This window comes from Heliangelus exortis, chromosome 3 (genome assembly GCF_036169615.1).
Source record: "Heliangelus exortis chromosome 3, bHelExo1.hap1, whole genome shotgun sequence".
Lineage (NCBI taxonomy): Eukaryota > Metazoa > Chordata > Aves > Apodiformes > Trochilidae > Heliangelus > Heliangelus exortis.
Window position 1 is genome coordinate 61,655,249 of NC_092424.1, and position 23,006 is coordinate 61,678,254.

The following is a 23,006-nucleotide window of genomic DNA, read 5'->3' on the forward strand; positions in this document are numbered from 1 at the left end:
TAGGTTCAGAGACCCTGACTGACTCTAAAGAGTGCCAGACTACCACGATTATCTAAATGTTCCTCCCACATGCACAGGTCTTGTCATTCCCCTAGAGAGCAGACTAAAAACATGTGGTTTTGTAGTGTGGCAAAGGTGGGAACAGAGCTCATTGGCCTCTTGCCATTAAATATTTAAGTTTTTTTTTACTAACTTCCCTCCAGGCCTGTGTCTCAGTTACCCCAGCCCCAGGGCACCACCTGTTGGAAGCCTCTCACCCAGAGGGTGGTATCTCTTCTCCCTTGTCATCCAAACCAGCAACATGACAAAAGCATCATGGGTGTAATCACACCGGAGAAACACCAGGAAAACATTTTGCTAGAGTCACAGTTTACGCTGGTTAAATGAGCTCCTTTGCCCCATGTGGATCAACCATTTCCCTAAACTGCAATAAGCTATGCTTGTAAAAGAAAAAATATAATGGTATGAGTCTCTCACTTTTAGGCAAACTTGCTGGCATAGTTGTGTGAGAGTCATATATTAGCCTTTTTTTTTTTTTTTTCTGCAGTTTTTGGATTGCTGGTATAATTGTACTGACAAACTATCTCAAGGTACAGATGAGCCCTAACTTGCAGCTTCTAATTAGACTCAGGATCTCACTCATTTGCACTCTGTGTGTAATTTTAAAATCCAAATGTAAATGTTTCCTGCTTCACCCTGTTGTTTTGTTTTTGTTTGTTTTCAGAGACATCTGAAGCAAAAAAATCCTGAAATTAACTGGAAACAAATAGGAAGCTGTGTCCTTCACATATTAAGATTGACTTCAACCTTAAGAAAAAGCTGCTCATGCAAGTGTCCTTGTCTCCTGAAGAGCATCTGAGACTGTAATTTAACTAGAATAATCCCCTGAGAAACTAAACTGCTTACTTGTCCTAAATAAGAAGTCAAATCAAACTAATGTCTCATGACTCTTTGAAGGGACAACGCTATGCACATATTTATTCATTAATTCAGATCATTAAGCCAAGTTCAACGCTTCATTCTTACTGCACTTGAAATACCAGTTGATTTTCTGAACCACTGTAGGGCATATGCAAAAGGAACATCCCTTACTGGAACAGCTGCTTGCTTGTTTTTTTTTGGTTTTTTTTTTTTTTTTTGGAGAAGGACAGAGAAGGGAATTATGGATTGTCTAAGGTGAATGGCCTTTTCTTTAGCCAATTACATATGCTTCAGGTCAATGCTTAAAATTGCAAATGGCTAGATTCCATCAGACTTTCAGACAATGAGATGTACTTTAATGCATAAGCAGTGCTGGTGCACCACAAGTAATTCACCCTGGGAAGAAATGCTGCTTCTCCTAGAGGGAAGTGCTATTCAGAAGGACCAGGGGATGCCCAAATTGCATAGCATTGCCAACTCCATAATTGCTTGCACAAATTAAGTTATCCAGAATCCTTCTGGAGGAGTGTATTTTCCTATTACATTCAGCAATTTGCTGAAAATATAAGCAGGAAGGAAGGAGAGAAACTGGAGCCAGACCTCCCAAATGAGAAAAAGGCACATGTCCTTAAGAGGATTGGGAAATGCTGTGCTGAAGAGCTTTACCTGTACCTTGTGGTACTTTCTGTTCCCATGCAAGCATCTGGGAGAAGAGGCAGCCCCAGGTAGCTCTTGGTTTTGTGTATAAACGGCCAACACTGCCACACTGGAGGAAGAGCACAGGGAGAGCATCTTTTTTAAACAAAACAAATATTTGCTTTGAAGGATTGCTTTTTACTATTACTTCTGAAAATGGAAAAGGAAAGCTAAATGAGTATATAGGCTCTCAAAGGACTCAAGACCTACAAAATCTCCTTGGCCAAGGAGAGAGCTCCCTTTGTGCCCTGCCCCTCGCTTGTGGGTGCTGAGCAGCAGCAGGGAGAGCCTCTGCTTGCACAGACAAGCATCTCAGGGGGCTTGGCAGAGAGCACATAATCATATTAGAGCTGGTATATCCCTGTCTGGGACTGCTGTGTGTAATCACACAGGTAGAGTATGCTTAGTATCTCTGGGTGGCACTGGACCCAGTCCTTGTGTTCCTGAGAACCGATGTGTAAATACACAGTTTATATGCCAAGAGTTTCCAGACTCAACAGCAGCTTGATTAGAGTGACATATCCAGAAATCCAAGACAGAAGGCTGGAAAAAAGGAACATGTTTACAAAGTCTAGACATACCATATTTTCAGTCCTACTGGGGAGTTAAAAAGCAAATGCTTACAAAAATGCAGTAATATACTTTAAAGGAAAAGTATTTTCAAGCAGTATAGGATATTCAGACTTGCCTATTAAATTTCTACTGAATAAATAATTTTCATTAATGCAAATTAATTTGGAATTTCTCAATATTGCTTCACATTAATTTATTCAAGATAAATGTTCATCCTCATTAAAATCAGTTACAATTTAAGTATTATAATATGGCTCAGTGCTTTGATTCCATGCATATGTAGCATAAAGCATTTTGCATATCACCAGTTAATACAGAGTCTTGCAGGTGTGTGCAAAACTTGTAACTGGCTGATGCCTCGCTTGTGCATATCTGAGTTATTTTTTAAAACTTTTTTCAAAAAAATCTGTACTTCTCTATATAGCAGCTCAAAACAGCCCAGCTTATTATGCCAGCAAATGCAACCTGGAACAAATGGAATTTGTTGTGTATTTACTGACTTTTTGTCCTTTTTCTACTGAATGTGATGTGGTCCTCTGCTGGGTGTCTGAAAGATATGATCTGTTACTGCCACAATTTTTCTCACTAAAGTATCAGCAGCCTGACTTCTGCAGCTAGAAAGGAGGAGAGGGAAAATATCAGCCTCCTGGGCTGCATTAGAGCAGTGCCAGCAGGTTGAGAAAGGTCACCCTTCCCCTCTGCTCAACATTGGCAAGATCACATCTGGACTACTGTGTTCAGTCCTGGTCTCCCCAGTACAAGAAGTACATGTTCATACTGGAACCAGTCCAACAAAGGGCTGTGAAGATGATTAAGAACTTTGAGCATCTGACATACATAAAGAATCTGAGGAATCTGAGAGAATCTAGAAAACCCAAGGCTCTCACTAGCTGCACTGTGGGTGTTAGTGTGGGTGTTAGGGTGAGATACATTACCTTTTCTAACAGTTACACTTCTTTTGGACATGCTATAAAAAACATTTGGGAAATAGTTTGTGAACCAAACCAATGCTTATCAGACTTTTTTGCATCTTTTTCCCTTTAAAATTCTTCCAAAGAAGCAATCTCTCCTCTTTGCATAGATCCTGTCACATAAGTAATTTAGCTATATAATTTAACATACATAACATATTTTCCATCTTTCATGCTTTCACAAGCATGTCATGCAAAGATTTTAGTCAGATTATATATTTATTTACAAAAAGGAGGATGCATTTTTAAAATTCTACGGTGGGGTACAAATAATGTATATATAAGGATTTTTTTTCCCCTGGGCTTCACAAATAATTTGTGTAGAATTAAAGAGGCCATGAAATTTCATTAGTGCCTTTCAAAAGGTACTTGTGTTTTGTAGTGTGTAAGTATCCATCTCTTCCACCTGGGATAAAGGGTAAGGGGTGCAAGTTGGAGCACAGGAGGTTTCATGTAAACATAAGGAAAAGCTTTTTCCCTGTGAAGGTGACAGAGCACTGGCACAGGCTGCCATATGAGGTTGTGGAGTCTCCTCCTCTGGAGACATTCAAAAGCCACCTGGGTGCCTTCCTGTGTGACCTACACTAGATGATCCTGCTCTGGCAGGTGGTAGGACTTGATGATTTTTCAAGGTCCCTTCCAACCCCTAATATTCCATGATTCTGTGATAAGGAGTCTGGTTCTGCCACAATCTTTTATAGTCTATTCAGCCTCATTGAGTTCAATGAGTTTTATTCATCTGAGTAAAGGTGGCAGATTTTATGAACCTTGTAAGCATATTAGTAGCAAAAATATCTCCACTGTCTGTTCTTCTGGCATGTGAGCCAACATTATACCCTATCACAGAAATGTGAGCCAACCTCTCATAAACTCAATTCATATGTTGAGTTTATGCAACTCAGAGAGACAGTGGCATTAACATTCAGTTCTTGGCATCGAAGAGAGGGCCTGGTGCTGTGCTGCGAGAGAACAACATCCAGTCTTGCTCGGGGAGAGAGAGAAGGCACAAAGTAAGGTCCTAATAAAATGCTCACATTCTGTGTTTAAGACTTAATAAGTATTGTGACTCTCTTATGCTGTGCAGCTGACCACAGTGATTTCATATTGTTTACTAATATGTATTTGACAAAGTTATAATGCCATCACAATCCTTGAGGGACATTCCCAGACATTACTGCTCGAGAAGACCACATTTAAGAGGGGAAATCATTTTCAGCTGAACAGAGACCATGATCCCTATGGCTAAAGAGAATACAGGTGTATTTAAATAACAACATACTTGTTTTGCAAAAGATTGGCACAGGCTTTTGCACAGACCTGTTAGCTTAGAGACTTATCACTTTTAATGCTAAGACGTATTTCTCGAGTGTTCTCACTAAAGGCTTCCTCAGGAGCAGCTGCCTCTGTACCACTTCACCTGTGCCTAAGCCCTTGGTGGGATGGCATTTTCTGTTTGAATGATCAACATGCACATTTTTTATTCATCCAGCCTTTGTGCCTAGGAAGATAAGAAGAATCTTCTCCCTGCATTCTTCTTTAAATGCCAAAAGCTCTTTTGTTTAAATACAAGGTGCCAAACAAAAGCTTATCTACCCACTCTCCACAATAAAAAGATGCTGTTTATTCTTGCTATCTCTTCACTTAATGTGTTTATACTTTTCCTACCTCTCCTAAGACTGCCCAAGTGTATTCCTTTGTGTTTCCCAAGTGTTTTTCAGTTTGATTTGCCTGTACCATACAAATTTTCGACTTCTTGACACCATATTAAAACCAATAGTCTCTGAAGAGAAAGTTTTCTTGATTCTTCTTCATGTATTAGTGTCAGGCTGTTCCTCTTTTGTTTTATTTTAAAATTTTCCTCCCTATTTTCTTTTAATGTGCCCGTGTGCTGGAAGTGTTCTTGTGTTTTGCAATAACACATCTCTTTGACAAGGTTCCTGTATCTTTTCTTGAGTTTTTGTATACCTAGGATAGCCTTTTACAACTCTTTATCTGGGACTGATAAGCCTTTGTGAAATATAGACAGACAATATTTTACCTGAAATATATGTGAGCCCCTGGAAGGCTGGGCAGGAGGAGGGACTTTAAATTCCTTGTGTGTGTGAAGATTTGGGAGTATATGGAAACAGCTACATGATGTTTCACAGGCCTGATCTCACCAGGATATAAGAAATGCCTCTATGTACATCCTTCTGCATGAGGTCCTTCCAACCCAGGGAAGCATCAGGGCTTGCTTAGCTCTCCCTAGGGTGCCCTCAGAAGTTATGGCCTTTCTTTCTTTTGAATACACCAGCTCCTCCACAATCTTCCTGGTCCTCATGATGCAGAGAAAGGGTCTGAGTGGTGCCCAGGGGCTTACCACAAGGGGTCCTGCAGCTACTTTGTCAGCAAGGAAACTCTTCTCCTTTTCCCACCACATTACAGCTGCCTGTTCTTATGGTCAGCATTCACATCCGACAGTATTTTGGAATGTAGCATCACCCAAAAGGAGAAGTAGAAAAATACTTTCTGTTCTGAAAATTAACCTTTTTTGCAGTCTGCAAGGGCGGGTTTATAATACTTTTGCCTGTCCTGCCATGTCTTCTGCAGTCTTTTCTTGCAAACATGCACACAAACCGTTCGTGTAGATTTTTTCCCCAGCTACAAATGGCTTGCAGAAGGAAGGGAGAGATAATAAGGTTTTATTTCTTTGTATTTTCTGTCCTGGAAAGTTGTGTTAGGTATAAATCAGTAAAAAAAAACATTTTAAATTATCATGTTTTTCTAGATGAATGTGCTACATAAATTGAGTCTGCTTCTATTCCTCATCCTCTGAACTCCATTTTTGAATGACTTTGTGGTTCCCCTCTGGAGCAGCCCTTTCCAGATAGCGCAGTCTGGGAATTCTGCAGCTCCTGGGCTCTCCTAGAGATCCTTACCAGCCCTTGTTTAGGTCAGCACTACATGCTAGTTCTTCTTAAGATACCCCATGTCCCATTTTTTCTCATTTGTAGCACAAAAGACTAAATCCAAAAACGAGTTCTATCTAATCTTCATCTCTCCAAGCATATTAAAACTGCTGAATCATTTTGAGAACATTTTATTTGGTGTTAGAATCCTCTGTGAATACGGGCTCTAAACACTTCAAATGTAAACAGAACAGAGCCTAGCAAGTGCTCTGATGTCCAGCATCAATGCCAAAATGAAATGGCGGTGGGAGAGGTGGTATAAAGTTGAAATTTTTCTTCAAAAATTAAACTGAAGTGAATTCTTCAAGTTCCAGCTCTTTGCACTCTATATATGAAATCTCAACAGATGATCAGAAAAGGACAATGTGCTCCTTCTGAACCCACTGCAGATAGGGTGAGGCAAATATTGTAAAAAGAGTATATCATCCCCTTCAGCAGCAGGAACCTGAGGTCCACATGTCACAACATTATGCTGAGGAGGGGCAGACAACATGCCCTTGTCTGAAAACATAGTTGAGCAGTTTGTTTTTGGGAACTGTTCTCCTTTAATGTACACCAACAGTTGAAATATTTATGCAGGGTTCATTTCAGTTTTATAGCTAGAAGGGTCTAAATCTACTGATTCCCAGCAACCTTCTAGCTGCCAGGTTAAAGACTGCAAGCAAGAGCATCTTATCTTGCCCTCGATGACAGGCAGGTGTAGAGAAGGTTTTTTTTCCCACTATCAAAAAGCACTTTACTATGCATTAGAGTGCATCAGCTGGAAAGGAAAAGAGCACAAGTAATTCTACACAGGTTAGGGATCATAGGGAAAAGAGAAATCCAAAAATCCAATCCCTGCTTGAAAAAAAAAATTTTTTTTCCTCTATTTTCACAAGGCTTTTGCATGTAAGCCCTGTGAACTCTGTGTCACAATACTGACAAAATCTGAAGAAGTGACTGCTGATACCTGCCTACAGCTTTGTGGAGACAGAGTTTCTTTTCCTAGAGAAGGGGGAAGAGGGCCATTCCCCTAACTGAACAAAAAGGGAGGTTGCTGGAAAGGTCAGCCATTATGCCTATTATGTGACAATTTAGGAGAATAAAACAGCAAATATCTCAGAAATAAGGAGCTGACCTACCTAGCATGAACCTAGATGACCTTAGGTGTGAGTAAAGTAGACTCAGAAGAGGAAGGTAGTGGTTCCCCATCAGCCCCACAGAGCTGTGGGAGGGGAGCAGGGTTCAGCACTACTACCCAAGCTCTGCAGAAGGTCAGGCTCTTTCCTTGAAATGAAATGAGGCAACCAGGTGCCACTAATTGCCAAGTAGTGGGCGTGAGCTTGTGTTAAGCCCACCTGTGCCTGATTCCTCACTCCTGAGGAAGCCAGGGAGGAGGCTGGCCACTTTCGGAGCAATAGCACCGACCCAGGATAGTCAGCCCTGAGAGTAATAGACTCAGAGCACTATTCGTGAGTTTCTGCTGGAACACCTGGCTGGACCTTGGAGCGCCGTGCCCTAAAAGAGGTTCGTCTTGCTTCATCTGGTGGAGAATGCGGGCATAGACCTCGATCTAGCCTGTGCTAAGACGAATCAGAAGAAAGGAAGCTAGTCCGGCGCAAACTAGCATTAGCTGAAACTCATGAATAGTGCTCTGAGTATATTGCTCTCAGGGCTGACTAGCCTGGATCGGTGCTATTGCTCCGAAAGTGGCCAGCCTCCTCCCTGGCTTCCTCAGGTGTGAGCTTTATGGGCCCCCCTGTCCTGCTCGTGCGCAGTAGGGGCCCGCCCTAATCAGGCACAGGTGGGTTTAACGCAAGCTCATGCCCACTACCTGGCAATTAGCAGCACCTGGTTGCCTCATTTCACTACATTTCCTGGTGGATTTTTAGTCTCCCAAGTTCTTTTTTTTTAAATCATGTATCCATTTCAGCCTTCCTTTCTTCTGTATCGAATGTTGTTTCAATCCCCCTAGGCTGGCTTCTTTGCCACCCTGTACAGAAGTTTAACCTCCTGGCTTTCCAGACCTGCAACCAGTTGTGTGTGTTTATGTTTTCTACTAACAGCACCTCTGTCAGACAGAAACTGTCCCTGCTTAAAGCCAAGGAGCCCTCAGCAAAGAGATTACATGTGTAAAAGGCATGAGAATAGGGTTGCAAAACGCATATTAATGGTGAATAATAAAACCTCTTCTGCTTTGTGAGTCCTCCTTATTGGGCAAACCCCTGCTTTGGTAGTTGTCAGCTTTTGCTAGCTCTGACGAGCAAGCAGACTACTCCAGTGCTCTCCCTTCCTTCTCCAGAGATATCCTACCACCCCTGCACAGCCTTCTCTTGATAACTTTTTTCTCTGCTTAGTTTCTGATGCCTGCATATCTTCCTGCCAGGCTGCATCTGTTCTCTTCCAAGATATCAGGCTCTGTTTGTAAGGTTCTATTTGTAAGCCCACACCCTCCTATGTTTTGTCAAAACTTTTATACGTGCGTCAGCCTCCAAAGTGCAATTGCTGGGCAGTTTCTAGAGCCTTTACCTGACTGGCTGGCATGCTGGATTAGGGCAAAGTATCTGAAATACATAAATGCTCAATGTTGTATCAAGAAAGATTGGTCTTTTTTCAAAATGTTAAAGTATTTCCTAATGCAGTCATAAATTCAGGTAAAGAGATACTTGCTTTTTAAAAATGTGCCTTACAAATATTCACTCTAGTGCAGCAGCTCACAGTTTATATGTTTATTTTCCCGGTTTGTATTAGTGGCTCTTTGTGTTTTCTCAAAAAAATACCTTAGGTTAAATCTAAGTTAATGACAGAAAAGGTTAAAATTTTTTTCATAACTTTTCTGGAGTGCAACTAACTTAATATTTTAACAGCTGGTAGCTGTGGTAATTACTTTTAGATTATACCTGAAGTCTGTTTGAATCTAATTATTCTGATCTATGAACCAGGTAATTAAGGTAAAAACTCCCACATTTTCTTAGAGCTTATTAATGTATTTCCATTGAAAATTGTTAGCTAATGATGGTACATTAAGAGTTTATCCATAAAATGACAATGAATAATTAAAAACTTTGTCCTGAGGCATTAAAGGACAGAATAGTGTTTAACTGCTCAAAGTCTTGGTGATTATTTCTTAATTTGCAGTGCAAACATCATGCAAGCTTGGGGAGAACAGACCAATCAAACTGGAAAAGTGGCATGGAAAGACAATTTTCTTTTCCTTTGTTTACTTGGTATCTGTCTAATAATTAAGAAGGTATGGAACCTCCTGAGGAGTTGGTGTTTCCTGCTTTCTGGAGCTTGACCAGCAGCACAGGGGGACATGGAGGGCTTGTTCCTGGTCAGCACAGAGCATGAGATGGAGATGCCCCAGAGCAGTCAGTGCTGGCCACGTTCCCTGCTGCCTTGGTGGGAGGGTAATCTTGAGGGCATCCTCGGAAGGTTGCCTGACACTGTGTCCTGACTAGAAGGGCCCCTGCTCTGCTTCTACCAAGGCAGTGAGAGCTTCTTTCAGTCACTCTGATACTGAGAGGAAAGTTGGGTGTCCAGATGTCCCCCCTAATATCTGTGGAAAATCTTTGGTTGTTGTGCATGTGTCAGGAGGCCATCACTACAAGGGCTACAAATGAAATGTATGTGAGTGCATCAGCATGAAATTGTGTTCTCCAGCAGAAGAGCACATGAATCTTCTGAGTGAGGGCTATGGGTCCAAGTCACCAAATGAGTTGCTAGCTGCTGCTGAATCTCTGGGAAAGACCTAGAATGGTAGAAAAAAAAAAAAAAAGGTGCTTTTCCTTATTTTGATCTGTGAATCTAAAGCTTGTGTCATTTTTAAGTACACTGTAGTGCAAACTATAATCTGACAGGATGCAGCAGGCAGTGGCTGCATCCTCAGCCCACCACCATGGAAAGGTGTCTCTTGCCATGCCTACTCTCTGGGGGAACTTTTCATAAGGATGGAGGATCCAAGCCAGCAGATCTCCTAAGAAACTTTAACCCCTATCCGCCTGCAGGACCCCTGTCCCACTTCCCCACAGCTCTAATGACAAGTTATGATAATTAATTATCTATATGTATTATCACTCAGGAGACCAAGATCAGCATCTGGATCAGAATTGGAAATCAAATCTAATGTATGACTTACAGGGACAAGAAGGGTTGGACATGGAGGAATGGAAAAGCAACCTGTAGCTATTCAGACTTTATAATTGTATAAATCACTAGATAGATCAATGTTTTCTTGAGGTAAACTAAATGAATCAGATATTATAAATTTTCCATTAGTCATGTAAAAGCTGCTAGAGATTAAGCTCATTTGCTTCATGACTTCCCAGGGCTGGCTCCACATTCTTGCTGCAGAGCAGCATACCAAGGGGATCCATCTGAACTCAAGTATTTAATCTGAAAAGTCTGAAAGCTTAAAACTGGATTGCAGCTGGTCTGCAAAACAATACCTTTGGTGGAAAACATTCAAGGCATTGGGTTGGGATCAGAACTTCAAAGAACATTCTCAGGTTATCATCTGTTAGACCAAAGGCCTCAGTAATTACATATCTAGTGGGATTGATGTATAGAAGAAAAAAAAATTAGGCTGAAACAGAATATAATTTGCCTTTATTTAATTTTGTCTGCAATAAGGATACATTATTTATAATGTCAGAAGAGCAATAAGCTAAGATTTTCTATAAGGCATTTTAGTTATAAGGAAATGAGTTAAACAAATGATCTAATTAGGAAAATTAAAGATAAATATATTGATTCAATATGTGAGAGATGCACGCATGGCTACTTAGGAAACCCTGCTGTAAGAAATTACCAAGGCCAGATTACCAGACACATATCTGCTAAAAGATTAAATCAATCAAGATTGTAACTGCTTTTTCTCAAGAAACTGGGCACTGTCAAATATTCTTTCAAATCATTACGTATCCCCACTGGATCAAACTTTTAGCTTGACATCAACTGTTCAATCAGTGTTCGGCCTATTTTTCTTGCTTCTTCAGTAGACATACCCTTCTTCCAGAGCTTCAGCAGCAATCCTCCTTAGGAAAAAACACAACACGACATTGTCAAATTAAAATGGAGCACACGCAGCTCTCTGCACACAAGGGATGTTGCATGCCTGGTAACAAACACCCACCACTCTCCTGTGGGCAGTGAAATGTAGTCGAAGCTGGAGCATGCCAATAGAGCCATAATTTCCTACAGCTGTGTGTGGAGCCAGAGGCCGTTCATTCAGCTCAGGATCCTTTGTACTGACAGAGAGCTGGGCTTGTTCCCTTGCACCAGTGATGCAAGTCAAAATGATTGAAGGCACATGCTAAGGACTTGGTCTGCGTTTGCACATAGCTTCATGGCTTATGAAGCAGTGGCTTGGTAGTCATAAGCATGCATGTCTTTTTTTTCACTCTAAAACAAGCAAGAATCTGCACTCCTGCCAGCTATGGTCTCAAGCTAAAGAAGCAAATGATCTTAATACTCTAATCCAGGCAGAGAGCAGTGGCTTTCTAAAATGTGTACCTGACCAGCCTGGCAGTAAGACCTGTTTGCAGGGTAGTCATTGCCTCTTCCCCAATCCTCTCACTGCTGATCTTTCTGTTGGATAAAGGGTCTACACAGAAAATCTGGGCACAAAAAAAAGTCTGCTGGAAAACCAAGAGGAGTTTATTTTCCTGTAGAGCATGCTTTTGTATAAAACTGACAACAATGAAGAATTGAATTTGCACAGTATTTTACAAGGAATGTGAAGACTGAAGAAGACTGCAAGAAGTGTGAGGACAGCAGAAAAGGCCTCAAGTGACAGGATATATGCTTTTCTGGTTTTGGATACCAGTGAGGGGCAGAGCATAAAATCCAGAGCTTCTGGCTGTCCATCCAAAATGCTTTAGAGGTAGCACAGCACTGTCTCAGTACAGACCCCTGCCTGTCTGGCAGAAGCAGCTAGAGGAAAATAAAGAGTAATCAAACTCTGAATCAATAAATCAGATCTCACTCTGTGCTGAACAGGATTTCATCCTAAGAACTACTGAAACCTTCTATCTGCTCTTGAAGCTTGCAGCCCAAGGATTCTACATCTCACAAGATGTGTTTAAGTTTTGGAGGCATCCAACCCTACAACTGTCACATTGTGTCATCTGAGCTTTGTAGTAATAAGATCTACTGTTTCAGGTCCCTGCTGAGACTGTGGATCCAGACCCAAGTCAAATTTAGTTTAAAGCTCCTTTTCTGATCAGTGAAGCAGTCACCAAGTTGAGTTAATTGTGTTTTAACTCTCATCCAAATGCAAAGTCCATCCCTTTAAAACAGGGTGAGGGAAATCTCCAGCCTGCAAAACCAGGAAATTCAGCTACGGATTTTGTTACGGCTGCACCTGCATGAAACTTATTCCTCCTCTCTTTCTTTTCCCCCACCATGTTCAGGATGCATGTCTCTTTTTGCCTCTCCCTCCAGTGCTGCCCTCATCTGTTCTGCTGCCCTGGGGCTCTCCTTTCCCCTTGCTGGTCCTCTGTGCCCTCCTCGAGGTAGGTCAAGGAAAACTGAATCGTACAGTGCTAGGCATGGGATGGAGCTGTTAAGGTCCCTGTTCAAGCTATGAAGGACCCTTTTGTCACGTGGAAGAAGGTGTGAAGGAAACACTCTCTGATGCGAGGGTGCCCTTTTGTAACACTGAATAGCTTCATTAAACAGCCTTTCTCAGATATAAATACAGCTACTGAGAGAATTTTAACCGAACTGAACAGACACAAGAAGGTCGCAAAGCAAATGCTATAGCTCCGGGTCTACTCAGAGGACTGTAATTCTGCATCTAACCGCTGGATGGTGATGCACAACTTATTTTAGTGACAGCCCAACGTTGTCTGAGGAAGCAGTTATGCTGTGACAGTCTGAATATTCTGTTACACCAAAGACAGACAAAAATCAAAACCGGAACACTTGTGGACACACAAACCGTTGTTCATGATCATATAATTTTTTTTCTTTTTTTCTTTTTTCTTTTTTTGTAGTTATCTCAATTGATTTAATTACTTCATTTACAGTTTTTATGATTTCAGATGTAAACAGCAAACCACAAAATAGTCTTTGTGTTTTTTAAATTCCTGTGAAAAATGGAAGAAAAAATGGTAAAATCTTATGTCTCAACAATTAATACATATCTCTCAATGTGAAATCCTCACTGAGTATCATCGCTGTTAACCCATTGCTGGGGATAACACACCCTCTCAGATGTGTTGTTTACTAAAGCTTCTATTTTTAGCTGTACTCTTTATTGTTAGTCTCTTGGAACTGTTTATACTATTGTATACTTAAAAAATCAGTGTTCATAAGAAGAAAGATATAGAAACAAAGAACAAGATATTTAATATACTATGGACTATAGATATTTGTAGGTTGGATTTGTACCTGATATTCGATTTGCTTTGTTAAGAGCTCTGAGTGAAAGCACGACTCTGTTTTGCTGTGGACTGAAGTCACTAATGTTTGGGGGGACATCCCCTTTGACAAGCATCCTTGGGGGCAGGAAAGTCTGGAAGTGGTTTACGTTCTGTAAATCTGTAGAGAAGTGTGTGGCTGCAATGAAATCTACAGCAGTACTCCAGTCTTTACCAAAATTTGCTTCAGGATCGGACAAATATTTTAATCTGAAAGAGATTAAAAAGAAAAATGTAACGGACAATTGAAATCCACTGTAGAATGTGTTAGTCTGTCATTTATCCCAAATGTGGTTTGTTCAGTATGATAACCTGATGGGTCTCAGTGCTACAGTACCTTGAAGCCTCCTTCGTTATTTTACATCTAATTTCTCCTGGCACTGCTTCCCCTGCCCAGACTAAATACAGCTCCTGACTCTGAACACAGCTCCCAGAGAGGAATCAGCATCCCATGTTAAGCCCACAGCCTGCCCACCCCTTGCAGCCTGGGCAGCCACCTCTCCATGGTCATCTTATGCTTCAAGAACAGAAGGAGGAGTAGAGCATAAAGACAAGAGGCCTAAAGTAAGAAAGTTCATGCAGAGTTTGTTGGGATATTCTCCTTCCAAAAAAGCATGCAAGTGGGATTTTCTTGGCCACTTATCCCAGTACCTGTCCTTGAACTTGGGCAGTGCATAAGCAATGCTGGTGACGTGTGCCCTCCACATGAGGCCAAGGGCTTCATCCATGTCGAAGGAGGAGGAAACCACAGAGTTCATGGCTTTGTTGTCTGTAGACAACAGATACTGCAGCAACAGGGAGGGAAAAAGGCAGAGAAATGGGGAGAGATTTAAACCAAATGAATTTTTCATACTCAGACGGAAAAATATTAGTAATATAGGTTTATGAAGTGAATAAATATAAATACAAAATATAAATGTAAGTATAACTATGGCTATATATCCCCACTGAAGTTAACTAGAATTGCCATTCTTTGACTTTAACAGAGAGTGAGCCTTTTATCCTCATAAATTACCCATGAAGTAAGAAATATTTTTATCTTTGGGATTAGGGAACAGATGAATAACAAGTACGGAGAATATCAACTTGCATAAATAGGTGTCCTTCTGAATCAGGTGTCAGCTTTTTCTTTTTTTTCCAGATGTTCAGGGAAATAAACGAACGTCATTAAAACCAACACAAAGCCTCAAGAGTGAAGTCTATCTCAAATGCTTATTTTGCATTGCTAACATAAGCAGTATAGGAAGACTATAAATATAACTGGTAACAAAATAATCTCTTGGCACAGACTCGAAAATACAGAATTATCTTAGAAGAAGGCTGTAAAAATCCTAGCCTTCTTATCTCTGACTCACTTTACATCATGATTTTCACTTTTCTGCTTGCTAGTTGTTATCAATCTGTTACTGAAAGCAAGCCAAACTCTCAGTCTTACGAATAACAGTAAAAGCAGTTTTAAAAAGTAATATTCCATTATCACTTCCTACCAAATATGAAAACAATGTAAAATTACTTACTTCAAAATAGTTCTTCCATTCATCCATGAGCTTGGGCATGCGAGACCGGCAGTCAGCAACACTGAGGCAGAAATCAGCCTTTCGCTCCTCTGGGGGCAAAATTTCTATCTCATACTGCAGCTGCCCAAAGAGGCCAGCATCCACAGCTCCCAGGAAGGGTATGACAGCCAGGTAGTAATTCATACCTGGAACAAGAATTAAAAAGAAGTTAGTGTTAATCACGAGGAAAGGAAAAATTCCTGCATAGAAAAATGAGTGCTCTCTTGTACCAAATGAAATAGTTTCACATTGCCACTGATATAACTGTGTTCAGCAGGGGGATGTATGTACCCAAATGCACTAATGATTTATCTGTATGCACTAATTTTTAATCTGTATTGATTTAGATATGATTTGCAATATGTGTTTTTATATATCTATATTGCTTATATACCTACATATATCTCCTTTAACAGCCTTGTGTGAGCTGACAGTGTGCCATATTTTGCAGAAATAGGCAAACACCTGAGAAAAGTTAGTTCCTCATAGGCTGTCATTGACAAGACATCAGAAGCCTGTCAAATATTAGTTGCAAACTAGGTACAGAAAGACTAAGGGATATTCCATGAATATTTGTTTCATTAAAAAAAAACAACCAAACAAAAAAAAAAAAAAAAAAAAAACCAACCAAAAAAAAAAACAACCAAACAAAAACTCTTCTATGCATCTTAGGCACATAAGAAATAAAAATGAAAATACTAGTGATATTTTACTGGAAAATAATAACTTTGCTTTTTTTAAAAAATTCACTCAAGGAAAACTTCTTGGAAATTACCTCAGTTTGTTTGTTTAGGTTTATTTTAGGATAATGGTTTCCTTTGGAATGATCCAGAAGTTGGAGCAGATGTAGGAAACTCAGATTAGGTTGTTACCAGTGCTGGGCCAAACCTTCAATGCGAGTACCCAAAGTGCTATCTGATATTCCACATTTGAAAGAGGGATTGTAAATTCTCCTCTTAATTGTCTCCTCTTTGTAGAAATGAAGTATAATAGATTTAATTGAAGAAGAGCCTGGAGACCAGATGTTCCCCTGATTTGGGTGGGTGCTCCTGCACCATTACACTGAGAAGTCATTTGCTTGTGCTTGGTCTCAGAGCCACAGCCTGCCTAAGTATTTTGTGCACAGCTCCAGCAGTGAGGACCAAAATAATCAAAACCTCACCACCTCCCATGGATCCTTTTCCTACTCATGGGAACCTGGTTTTGTACCTCCTCCTGTATCTGGGCCCAGCCAGCTATTCAGGAGGAAGTATATGGCTAGTCAGTAGTGTAAAAATAAAGTCCCAAGTGATGAGAATAGAGTCATGTTGGGAGTCATTGTTAAGCTAGGTCTTGCTGCTTGATCACTATTTCATGAGAAGTATTGAGACATCAGTTTCACATCAGAAAGTACTTAAATTCTTTAAATGAGTTTACATATATTACATATTGTTTGGGGGACACAGCAGAAAACAGTGCAGAAATGGACTTTTATTCTCAGTAAATATTATTGAAAATATCCAGGAATTTTTGATGTTTTCATTTTTGGAAAGACTAAATTATCTGGTCATGTACTCTCAAGGAAAGTGCTGAAAAAGTCAGTGGCACTAACTTTGGAAATTCAGATCTTTACACTTCCATCTGTCTTCAGTTCATTGCTGCTTATTGGGATAATTAAAATCCCAAAACTTCCGTCTATGAGAACTCCAAAGCCAATAGTGAAGAGGCAGCAATCATCTGATAGCTCAAATGTGCCAGGTCAAAGTATCAACTGAGCTGCAGCTGGGTACTTAAAAATCCTGCTGGATACACATCTTCAGTGTAATATAGGCAATGAAGTTATTTGGATATTGGGGGCACAAAGACTCCCTTGATTTCATTTTGCTGACCACAGTGAAGTTGTGGAGGTGCAACTGAAGGCAGAAAAGTCCTGTCAGAATTGTATTACTGAGGGTGATGCAAGAATCATAAAGATTCATGCCTGATATTCCTACGCTAGTTTTTACTTTGAAATTCTAGTATCAAAGCTGTAATTTCTACGAATGTCTGCCTATATGGATATCCATCTTGGCATTTGCCATGTGTTTATACATTCATTTTTGCAGTAGCAAGACTTTTTAAAGCTGCAAATTTGAGGGTTTTTTCCTTCCTCAGGTAAGTTAACAAAGTCAATTCACTTTCATTTACTAACTCTCACTAAGCTGTCCTGATTCAAGCTTTCAATGAAGAATTATTTAACACATTTAATTACTTTGCAATACAGAAGTCTAAGGGGAGGAAATATTCTGACTTGCCTTCTAGGATACTAATCATATTTTGAAGAAGAACGACATTAATAGTGTATACTTACAGGACCACCAGCTTCTTACAGATACACACAGGGCGTCTCCATCTTCATAGCCACAGGAAGTTACATGGGAAGGGTCTGCTAATCTGCCTGAATGGAATCAAGTAAAATAACACACCAAATATTTCTTAATCTTTTCTACACAAGAAATCCCACTGAGATAAGAAAAAATATATATATAGGAGTAAAGCATGCAGAATTTTGCTCAGAGAAGCAGAATAGATGTTTTCCTTCACAAAACACTGTTCCTAAAGTAGCTGAATTCCTCAGTCAATACTTCATGCAGAGCATTGTAATTTGATGGCATTTTACAGTTTTTTTCCTCACTATAAATGTATTCTGAGAATTTATGGGACTGTCTGAAAGTAGGACATCACAGTGATATTTTTATGGAGATACACAGACATAAACACATGCATAGCTGATGCATCATTTTCAATACAAGCAGGGCTGCTAGTGGAGGAGAGCTGTTTAATGAGCAGAATAGCACAATTTAAATGTGCTACTAATTGTATCACCTAATTGGGTTGTGTGATACAGAATCCCTTCCAGCTTAATAACGCATGCAGACATGGCCTCTGTGTGAAGTTAAGCATGCAAATGTTGTTGTATCTAATTAGCAAGGTTTTTACACATCTGTGCTGTAGCAAACATGCAAGACATTTGGCAATTATTTGTGACAGTGTGTAAGGGGTATTTTACTATAAGCATGTGATGTGGAGAATAGTCTAATTCCTGAAAGCATAATGTACATGTAAATTATGTAGTAATTAGTCACGTAGTTAGTCAGGAACTCTGCCTTACGTGTAGGATAGGAATTATCATGGTCAGGTCCAATGACCTGAGGTATTCCAGAAGATCCCAAGCTCTGTCCTGCAGAGCACTTGCTCTCTGGTTAGTTGGCTGAATGCCAACATTGACATTTCTGTCAGATTAGAACTAAAATCCACTGCATTCTTTAAAAATTAAACCACATTTTCTGATACTTTTTACTTGAGAAAGAGATGGTCATGAGCTGTGTGCATAGAGATTATCCTAATCTGTGGCTGACCAGACAGAAATTGTGCTTTGGGGCATGCTGGCTGCCCAAGCCTCTATGTTTCAGTAGCATGAACTTGCAGTGGTGAGGAATGAAGTTCAGCAAGATATTTTAAAAATTAATGGTAAGGTGGGTTTTTAAAAAATTCTACTTTGACACAGAGTACCAAAAATAGTCAGTTCTTCCAAGTGGGGGTAAGAGACTATCCAGTTTCTTCTTTCTATATAGGTAGAACTATCAGTTTAGCTCCATCTCCCAAGTGACAATTTTTCTTTCTGCAATCTCATTACTATCAACCATGATGTCTCAACATCATTGCTTCTACTGTAAATTTAGGCAAATTAGTAATTTCATTTTATAACCTTGAGTAGACTACAAATCTTTGTACCACTCTTATTAGATGGCATCTTCACTTGCCACTCATACTTTATATATGTCCAATCTATAAAAAATATTTTCTCAAGCAACATAACTTTCATGACCAGACCAAACTTTTTGTAGTATTTTCAAGGATCTGCTGTTCTGCTCTATGAATTCAACTACTACTTTTGTTTGCCCAGACTTATTATGCTGCTATAAAAATGTTTCAGTCATTCCTCACTGACCTAGCCAAACTTCCTACCTGTGTTAGGTTCAACCAGTTGCTAACCTCTCTACTACATGCACCAAAATTGTGTCTTTTTCTCCCCCTTATCCATTTATCCTTCAGCTTCTCAAATTCTTAACTCTCTCCAGCCATGTGATACTTCTCTTTCTACTATGTTTTCAACATTCTAATCATGTAATTTCAAAATTATATCTTCTTGCCTAAGGACCATCCTATGACTCCTTGACAGGTTACATCAAGTCTTTACCTGCCTGTGCAACCACTTGCAAATCTTATCCACCACCTCCCTGATCTCTATTTGGGAACTGTCTCTGCAATCAGGCACGTCCTCACTTTGTGGATGAGGCCACCCTACGTATCTTCATTGTTTCAAGCAAGCCACCACTTTAGCATGGCTTCTGCATCCAGTAATCTTTGCATCTGTCACATGTTGGGTCAACTCTCCTGAAGCCCTAGACAACCCCTTCATCTTCTCCTTCTTTTCCTCTATGTAAGGAAGGGAAAGAGGAAAAAATTTTCCTAAACTCCAGCCAAATTTTTCTTACTGCTAGCCTCTTGCCAGGTAGTTGCCTGCTTTGATTTTGCTTACTCTACCTATTTTTCCTCCTTTTTCTCCTTTTGACTTTGCAGTTAATTATCTATTAGATGTGTCTAAATGCTGGCATCTTTCCTTCACCATCACCTGCAGTGCCTCCACTTCTTCCAAACATACAGCTTCAGACAAAACACCACCTCATGAAACTACAGATTGCAAAAATTAGAGGAAAGAATAGACAGATAGATGCATTTGCTCACGTCTCATTTCCACAAGGCACAAGTTCCCTAAAACCTCACTGAGTATTATTCCCTTCTTCCCACCTCTCCTGGTTGGTAGAACAAGGGAAGTCAACTCCAGCTCTGAATGAAAAGCTTCACTACAAGCTGTGCTGAGAACAAAGTCTCTGATGAAACCCTGGTTATCATGCAGCAGCCTTGATCTCAAAGGATCCTTCAGACCTGTCTACTTCCCTTTTGTGGCCAACAAGCAAATAAGAATGACTGCTGCAGATGCAGCATCTGGGCAATAAGTCATTAGAATATGGACATAATTAAAAAAAAAATTAGAAAAAAAGACAAAAACCAACAAACAGAACAAACTTTCATTTTGGTAAAAAATACATTTAGAAAATAATAAGATTACTCCTAAACTGATAAAAAATAGTAATGTAAACAAATTCTAAGAGTGATAGGTGGACTTTTGAATACCTGTATTAGAAATGAAACTCAAATTACTAACAAAAGATAACAACATTAACAAACAAAACCAGCTTTTGAGTTAACAACTTAAGAACAGCACTGCAGAGTGCAGGATCTAAAATCTACCTACTGTAAATTGGAGAAAATGGGAATATCTTTTCAAAGATTTTCAGCTAACAGAAATATTGCCCATCTAAACCATAGATCTTCTGGATTCTGATGAGTCCTGGGTTTGGTAATACCCTTTCCTATTGGGAAGTTTAGCAGCTATTTCTTAACAAGGTAAGAGTATTCCCTTCATTCAGGATTTCTCTTTCAAATTGGGATCTTTGCTCAGTATGTAAAAATTTGCACTGTCTGAGGATGTATTGGATTTGTAAAGCAGAAACCTTGGAAAGGATGACTCGGGGTGGGTCTGGTAAACACTTATGTCTTCCAGCAACTTGGAGACAAAGTTCATACCTGTACGAAATTGCCACCCATGCTGCAGTGGTAATCCCCAGAGAATATTGCCAAAATTTTGGTTTCCAAAGGCTGCAAAGTATTTGGCTGAAGAGTTTAGCAAGATCTTATAAATTCCCAGACGTTCAGGATAGTTCCAAGGATTGATGATAATTTTGTTGTTCTTTAGTGGGAAATCCAGCAGGTTTTCAGGGGCAAGATCCCATAGAGGGGGATACTCATCTTCGGTGGTATCTTTTTCACTCCATGTTGTGGCAGTCGCTGGACTCAGGGTAACAGTGACTATAAGAAGAGCACATATGCCAAAGTAGGGGCACATTGTGAAGGTTTGTGACCCAGGTGTTTGGGGCTGAAGGGCTTTTATGGTGAAAGGAGAGGGTTGGGCAATAAAAGGATGACTCATGTGCAGAGGTCTCCATCTCCATGACTTCTTTCCTGTGACCCTGACCTGGCATGGCCAGATTAGCAAATGGTGAGTAATGTTTTATCTTCCCTGTGAGATCTGGGTAGCAGCAACAGATGTTTAAGAGGGATCAGTCTGACCAGAAAATGTCCAAATCTGTGCTGCCCATGACATATACCCATCCTCTCAAAAGGCTGAGGTGCTAGAGTGCTGATTGTACAACCGTGTTATCAACCTCTTTGTTCCTGTTCAATACTAGCTGTCACCTTCCCCTTTCCTGCCTAATTCCTTTGGGTAGAAAAGGGACAGAAATAGCACATAGTTCATGCCAGAAGAGTCAGGGTTATGTTAGGTGTGAGGTGCTCTGAGAAGGGCTCCAGGTGTTGGCCAAGAAGCAGCAGTGACATACAGCAGGTGTTGCCATTGGCAACTTTGGCTTTTGGCTATGGGGCAGCAGCCTGCAACCTTCAGATTCTAGCAGCATTGGAAGTAGCCAAATCAACCTGGCTGCAGCCCATGCAGCACCTGGTTAATTGTATTTTTAGTGTTTGTCTCATGTGAAAATGTCCATTATAAAGAACTAAAGCCTCCTACTCAACCTCAAAGATCTTGTAGACTTCAAAGAGAATATAAATACCACCCCTTCACTGATAAAATCAGTGTCTGATTAAGTTATACTCCAACAAAAAATGAAACTGTCCTGCTACCTTCACCTCAAGTACTTGTACAATTTTATAATCTTGAGCTGCTTTTTCTCAGATAAGCAATGGTTACAAAAGACCAGTCAGCAAACAAATTAATCATTCCTTATCTATGTAGTCTTTATTTTGCATGAGAAAAACTGCAAGTGCCCATTTTCCTTGAAGTAATTATCTGAGTTTTGATTGTGTTCTGTACCCTTAAAGTACCTAAAACCCACTATGAGAGTAAGTCAAAACTGGATGTAAACCTCTGACAGTAAATTTAAAAGAAATGTGTCAGTTCAATTCAAAACTTTTCCATCTTCTTTATTTATTTTGGAGAATTTCTAGCAAATAGCTTACCTTTTCAATGGCCACTTTTTATTTTTGCATCCACTATTCAGAAAGAAACCCAAAGACTTTTGAAAAACAATCAGCATTCAACAGAGATTATCACAGATCTGAGAGCACTTCTCTTAATCATGCTGACTCGCAGGGGTTTCAAATAATCAAGTTTCTCTTTTGTTAAGCTTCTAGCATTGGATTTATCTGAGATAACTGTGGACAATTAAACTTTAAGCTAGCTGTGTAGATTGCCTTAGTAGTCAAAGCAGAGAATCAGGCATGTCCAGAATGTAACTCGTTTAAAATACACCACTGAAAGATGTATTGCTCTTGACTGACTCTAGAGGGAGTTGAAATTCAAAATTTAGCTTTAGACATCAAAAAATACTTTTAGATTAAAAAAAATCAATATTGATTTTACCTAGCTTTATATAGTAATTCCATAAGTATTTTCAATTGTACTTGTTTTTTTTTCTTGAAAGAAGACATTCTATGAAATAATTCTGAGGATAAATGTCATGAACTCTGTTGTTTTTATATATACATAGAATCATAATCTGTTCTAGTTGGAAAAGGTCATTCAGGCCATCAAGTCAAACTGTTAACTTTGCACTGACAAGTCCACCACTAAACTGTGCCCATAAGCACCATATCTATGTGGCTTTTGAATACCTCCAGGATGGTGACTCAACCACTTCCCTGAGCAGCCTGTTCCAGCCCCTGACAACTCTTCTGGTTCTTTTTCTCCAGGGAAAACAACTCCACTTCCAGCAACTTCCAGTTTCTCTTCTTTGGATGCTCTCTAGCACTTTGATATCCTTCTTGTAGTGAGGGTCCCTC

The 23,006-nt window shown here is 39.9% G+C and overlaps 2 protein-coding genes across 4 annotated transcripts in view; one reads left to right on the forward strand and one right to left on the reverse strand.

Moving 5' to 3' along the window:
• Positions 1-23,006, forward strand: part of THEMIS (thymocyte selection associated) — a 109,121-nt gene that overhangs the window by 78,460 nt on the left and 7,655 nt on the right. Inside the window, exon 7 of one of the 3 annotated variants that reach the window (XM_071740979.1) lies at positions 725-1,114. The exons of the other annotated variants lie outside the window; for them this stretch is intronic. Coding sequence (XP_071597080.1) covers positions 725-734 — 10 coding nt within the window. The 3' untranslated portion in view covers positions 735-1,114. Of the gene's footprint in view, positions 1-724; positions 1,115-23,006 lie in introns of those variants that run through there. 3 annotated transcript variants of the gene reach the window in all.
• Positions 10,680-21,086, reverse strand: C3H6orf58 (chromosome 3 C6orf58 homolog). Its single transcript, XM_071740977.1, has 6 exons — positions 20,739-21,086; positions 17,398-17,484; positions 15,030-15,214; positions 14,164-14,297; positions 13,484-13,722; positions 10,680-11,124 (listed from the first exon to the last, which is right to left on the reverse strand). The coding sequence occupies exons 1-6, from the start codon at positions 21,055-21,057 to the stop codon at positions 11,030-11,032; spliced, it is 1,059 nt and encodes a 352-aa protein (XP_071597078.1). The 5' UTR covers positions 21,058-21,086; the 3' UTR covers positions 10,680-11,029.

Bases quoted from the DNA above. Each gene is read 5' to 3' on its own strand.
- C3H6orf58 (XM_071740977.1), bottom strand. From the start codon at position 21,057: ATGTGCCCCTACTTTGGCATATGTGCTCTTCTTATAGTCACTGTTACC. The intron at 17,485-20,738 runs GTATGAACTTTG...GATTCCATTCAG, and splicing joins TGGGTGGCAATTTCGTACAG to GCAGATTAGCAGACCCTTCC. The intron at 13,723-14,163 runs GTACTGGGATAA...AATCTCTTTCAG, and splicing joins CTGCCCAAGTTCAAGGACAG to ATTAAAATATTTGTCCGATC.